Here is a 5,845-nt window from a genome sequence, read left to right on the forward strand (position 1 = left end):
TTGTGATTTTGTTTCTGCTAACTATAACCACACTCTAGCAATAGAGTACTTTTCTTTTGGTTTCTAGTTTGTTTGTGTTGTATGCCAGGAGGAAGAAGAGGTGCATCTACCTCTTTCGATTCTGAACCGGAGAGAACATTCTTGAGATTAAGAAGAGAAGCAAGAGGGAAGGGAGTGATTGGAGAAGAAGAGTCAGAAGATGGAGATTAAGAGTTAGAGGATAATCATCCTAATCCACCAGAGGAGGTGGCTAACAATAATGGCCCACCTCAAAGGAGAGTTCTAGCCTCTTATACCTTCCCCAACCCAAGAAACTATGGGAGCAGCATACTCACTCCAAATGTTCATGCAAATAACTTTGAGTTGAAGCCTCAACTTATCACTTTGGTGCAAAATAATTGTTCCTATGGAGAGGGTCCTCTTGAAGACCCAAATCAACACTTATCTGTCTTCCTGAGAATATGTGAAACAGTCAAGACAAATGGTGTGCATCCGGATATCTACAAGTTGCTGCTCTTTCCATTCTCTTTGAGGGATAAGGCATCTCAATGGCTGGAGACATTTCCCAAAGAAAGCATCAATACTTAGGATGATTTGGTGAGCAAATTCTTGGCTAAGTTCTACCCACCTCAGAGAATAATCCGATTGAAGACAGAAGTGCAAACCTTCACTCAAATGGATGGAGAATCACTTTATGAGGCATGGGAGGGATACAAAGCTTTGATTAGGAAATGTCCACCTAAAATGTTTAGTGAATGGGACAGGCTTCATAATTTCTATGAAGGCTTGACTCTAAAGGCTCAAGAGGCCCCGAATTACTCTGCAGGATGTTCAGTACAGTTAATGAAGACAGCTGAAGAAGCTCAGAATCTCATAGACACTGTGACCAACAATCAATACTTTTATGCTCATCAAAGGTAACACCAACCAGCTCCAAAGAAAGGTGTATTGGAACTAGAAGGTGTGGACACTATCTTGGCACAGAACAAATTCATGCACCAACAACTCCAACAGCAAATAGAGATGATGGCTAAGAGAATAGATGGACTTCAGTTGGCTGCAGTGAACATAGCCAGTCAACCTTCAAGTGAATGGGACCAAGGTGAAGAAGCTTTTGAGAAAGGCAACAATGAGCAACAACCAGAGCAAGTTTAATACATGCATAACACCTCAAGTTCTTCTCAAAATGACTTCCATGGTGATACATACAATTCATCATAGAGGAATCATCCTAAATTGAGGTGGGGTGATAATCAAAATTCATGGCAGAAGAATCACAATTCCAACAACTCTCGCAACACAAACAACCAAAATCACTCAACCACCACTAACTAATACAGAAAACCACAAAACTCATATTAGCAACCCCACAATAATTCACAAGCCCACTAAAATAACTTCTCCATACCACCATTCAACTCACAAAACACCCATCTCAACTTTCCAAATAACTTCCAGCAGCAACAATCATATTCCATCATACCTCCCATTGACCACCAAGAAACCAGGATCTCAACTCTGGAAGCAACTTTACAAGCCCATAACCAGACTACACAAACCCTTGCTCAGAACACACAAAGTTTAGCTAAAGGACAAGAGAGCCTATTCAAGGGACAAGAGAGACAAGAAGCCAATATGGCTAGACAAGATGCCAGTAGGGGTGGCAAACGGGCCAGACAATTTGCTAAACAACCAACTAATACTTTTCCCAGTGACACAATCCCTAATCCAAGGGAGGAATGCAAAGCAATCCAGCTAAGAAATGGAAAGAGTGTGGAAAATGACAAAGGTGCTAAAAAGAAACAAGCAGAAGAAGACAAGAATGATCAAGCCAGTTCCAAGAAGGAGGAGGAATCACAAGCCTTAAAGAAGGGAAAGCAAGTCATGGAAGAGCAACCACAGGAGAAAAAAAAGGGAGAAGTGAAACCTTATGCACCCAAACTTCCTTACCCACAGAGGCTGCACAAGGAAATGAGGGATCAACAATTCCCTAAATTCTTGGAAATCTTTAGGAAACTGAAGATTAATATTCTATTGGTTGAAGCTTTGGAGAAAATGCCATTATATGCCAAGTTTCTTAAAGAATTAATTACCAAGAAGAGAAGCTGGAATGAGAAAGAAAAAGTGGTTCTTACCCAAGAGTGTAGTGCAATCATTCAAAAGGGACTTCCACCAAAACTCAAAGATCCAGGAAGCTTCTTTATCTTATGCACTATTAGGAACATGGCTATTGACAAAGCACTCTGTGACCTGGGAGCAAGTATTAATCTAATGCATCTTGCCATGATGAAGAAATTGATGATAGAAGAGGTTAAGCCTACAAGGATGTCACTACAACTTGCTGACAAATCCCTCAAAATACCAAATGGAGTGGTGGAGAACTTACTGGTGAAAGTTGGGAAGTTCATTTTCCCAGCTGATTTTGTAATACTGGATATGGATGAGGAAGGAAACAACTTAATCATCCTTGGAAGACCTTTCTTGGCCACAACAAGGGCTATAATTGATGTGGAGAAGGGAGAAATGGTTCTCAGGGTGCATGAGGAACAAATGGTCATCAATGTTTTCAAAGCAATACAATACCCCACTGAGAAAGAAAAATTCATGAGGATTAACATAGTAGATGATTTGGTTGAGGAAGCAATTGAAGCAGACCAATGTGAAGACCATGTAGGGGAAGCTCAAGACATACAAGAGAAAGATTCACAAGAGGAACAAGCACTGGAAAGTTCAAGTGAAGTTAAGGAGGAAGGGGCACCAAAGCAAGAATTGAAACCCCTCCCTCCTTATCTCAAATATGCATTCCTTGATGGAGAGGATAACCATCCAGTAATCATAAATTCATCCTTGAGCAAGCAAGATGAAGCCAAATTGATTGGGGTATTGAAAACTCACAAGACAACCATAGGGTGGACAATTGATGACATCAAGGGTATAAGCCCTGCTCTCTGCATGCATAATATCTTGCTAGAGGAGGACTCAAGGCCAGTGGTACAACCTCAAAGGAGGCTTAACCCAACCATGAAGGAAGTAGTTCAGAAGGAGGTGATGAAGTTATGGAATGTTGGAATCATATACCCAATTTCTGATAGCTTTTGGGTAAGCCCAGTGCAAGTGGTACCAAAGAAAAGAGGCATGACCGTCATTTTTAATGAGAAGAATGAACTCATCCCTATAAGAACAGTGACAGGATAGAGGATGTGTATTGACTATAGAAGGCTGAATGATGCTACAAGGAAAGATCACTTCCCTCTTCCCTTCATTGATCAGATGCTAGAAAGATTGGCTGGCCATATTTATTACTGCTTCTTGGATGGGTATTCTGGATACAATCAGATAGTGGTGGACCCTAGGGATAAAGAAAAGACCTCCTTCATCTGTCCATTTGGAGTCTTTGCCTACAGAAGAATGCCTTTTGGGTTGTGCAATGTCCCTGCTAACTTTCAAAGGTGTATGCTCTCCATATTCTCTGACATGGTAGAAAAATTTTTAGAAGTCTTCATGGATGATTTCTCTATCTTTGGTAACTCTTTTGACACTTGCCTGCATCATCTAACCCTTGTCTTGAAAAGATGCCAAGAAACAAATTTAGTTTTGAATTGGGAAAAATGATATTTCATGGTACCAGAAGGTATTGTTCTTGGGCATAAGGTTTTAAGCGAGGATATAGAAGTTGACAGAGGTAAGATAGAGGTCATAGAAGAGCTTCCTATACCAGCCAATGTGAAAGCAGTGAGAAGTTTTCTTGCGCATGCTGGTTTTTATAGGAGATTCATCAAAAACTTTTCAAAGATAGTCAAACCACTAAGCAACTTGTTAGTGGTTGACAATCCTTTTGTCATTGATGATAGCTATAAGCATGCTTTTGAAACTTTGAAAGATAAACTCATTACAGTACCAATCATCACACCCCCAGATTGGGAATTGCCTTTTGAACTCATGTGTTATGCAAGTGACTTTGCAATTGGTGCTGTATTGGGACAAAAAAAGATAAGCTGCATCATGTTATATACTATGCAAGCAAGGTGTTAAATAAAGCCCAGAAAAATTATACCACTACAGAAAAAGAACTCTTGGAAATTGTATATGCATTTGAAAAATTTAAACAATATTTGATTGGCTCAAAAGTTGTAGTGTATACTGACCATGCTGCTCTCAAGTATCTCATGTCTAAATAGGATGCCAAACCAAGGCTCATCAAGTGGGTGCTATTACTACAAGAGTTCGATATTGAAGTGAAGGATAGAAAAGGAATTGAGAACCAAGTTGCAGATCATCTGTCAAGACTACTACAAGGGACTAACCAAGAATCTCCACAACCAATGAATGAGAAATTCCCAGATGAAAACCTCTTGCAAATCCAACAAGCTCCCTGGTTTGCAGATACGGCAAACTATAAAGCAGGAAGAAACATACCACAATATTTCATTAGACAGCAGGTGAAGAAGTTGCTCACTGAAGCTAAGCTATTCTTGTGGGATGAGCTGTTTCTGTTCAAACGTTGCCCAGATAAAATGATTCAAAGATGTGTACTAGAGGACGAAATGAGAGATGTTTTATTGTATTGTCATAATTCAAGCTATGGTGGTCACTTTGGAGCAGAGAGAATAGCTGTAAAAATCCTTCAGAGTGGATTCTATTGGCCTTCAATTTTCAAGGATGCAAGAGAATTTGTAAGCCAATGCAATGAGTGCCAGAGAACAGGAGGCTTAACAAGGAAGAATGAGATGCCTCAGAAATATATTTTGGAGGTGGAACTATTTGACATATGGGAAATTGATTTCATGGGCCCCTTCCCTCCATCATACTCTTTCAAATACATCTTGGTGGCTGTAGAATATGTTTCAAAATGGGTGGAGGCAATAGAAACCACTACATGTGATGCTAGTGTGGTTCTGCAGTTTCTTAGAAGAAATACTTTCACTAAGTGTGGAGTACCAAAAGGACTTATAAGTGATGGTGGGAGTCATTTTTACAACAAACATCTGAACACCCTCCTTCATAGTTATGGAGTAACCCATAAGGTGGCCACACCTTACCATCCATAGACCAATGGCCAGGCTGAGCTAGCAAACAGAGAGCTAAAGAAGATTTTGGAGAAAACAGTGGGAGCCACAAGAAAAGACTGGGAAAGGAAACTAGATGATGCCCTCTGGGCATACAGAACAGCATTTAAAACCCCCTATTGGGAGATCTCCTTTCCAGTTGGTATATGGTAAAGCCTGCCATCTCCCTGTGGAGCTTGAGCATAAAGCTTTCTGGGCCACAAAACTCCTCAATCTGGATGCTTAAGCAGCAAGGGAGAAAAGATTGCTACAGCTCAATGAATTAGAAGAATTTAGATTGGAAGCATATGAGAATGCCAGGATATACAAAGAACGAGCAAAGAAATGGCATGACAAGAGGATTGCACCTAGAATTTTTGAACCAGGATAGTGCTGCTTTTTAATTCAAGATTAAAAATCTTCCCTGGTAAGCTTAGATCAAAGTGGACTGGTCCTTATACTATTACCAGAGTGTCTCCTCATGGTCACTTAGAATTACTTGATGAAGCTTCAAAAGAAACATTCATAGTCAATGCCCATAGGTGAAGCATTACCTTGGTGGCTCTTGGAACAAGGAGGAGAGCATTCATCTGCTGACATAAACAAAGAAGTTGCAACGTCAAGCTAATGACGATAAAAGAGCGCTTCATGGGAGGCAACCCATGCAGAGTATCCTTTAATTTTTTTTATGCTTTGATAGTTAGAAATAAAATGTCTATTCATATGCATTCAAGGGAATAAAATCAATTTTGATGGAAAGTCACTGAGTTTACATGTAGCTTATGATGGACACCAAGTTT

The 5,845-nt window shown here is 40.0% G+C and overlaps 1 protein-coding gene across 1 annotated transcript; it reads left to right on the forward strand.

Annotated features, from left to right (window-relative positions):
- Positions 1-1,635: 1,635 nt before the first annotated feature.
- On the forward strand, positions 1,636-5,048 carry LOC140179222 (uncharacterized). The gene is made up of 2 exons (XM_072217889.1): positions 1,636-3,045; positions 4,179-5,048. The coding sequence occupies exons 1-2, from the start codon at positions 1,636-1,638 to the stop codon at positions 5,046-5,048; spliced, it is 2,280 nt and encodes a 759-aa protein (XP_072073990.1).
- Positions 5,049-5,845: the final 797 nt, after the last annotated feature.

Source organism: Arachis hypogaea, chromosome 15 (assembly GCF_003086295.3).
Source record: "Arachis hypogaea cultivar Tifrunner chromosome 15, arahy.Tifrunner.gnm2.J5K5, whole genome shotgun sequence".
NCBI classification, from domain to species: domain Eukaryota; kingdom Viridiplantae; phylum Streptophyta; class Magnoliopsida; order Fabales; family Fabaceae; genus Arachis; species Arachis hypogaea.

Coding starts and splice junctions, on each gene's coding strand:
- LOC140179222 (XM_072217889.1), top strand. CDS start 1,636: ATGGCTAGACAAGATGCCAGTAGGGGTGGCAAACGGGCCAGACAATTT. Junction 3,046..4,178: donor AGGAAGTAGTTCAGAAGGAG/GTGATGAAGTTA, acceptor ATGTCTAAATAG/GATGCCAAACCAAGGCTCAT.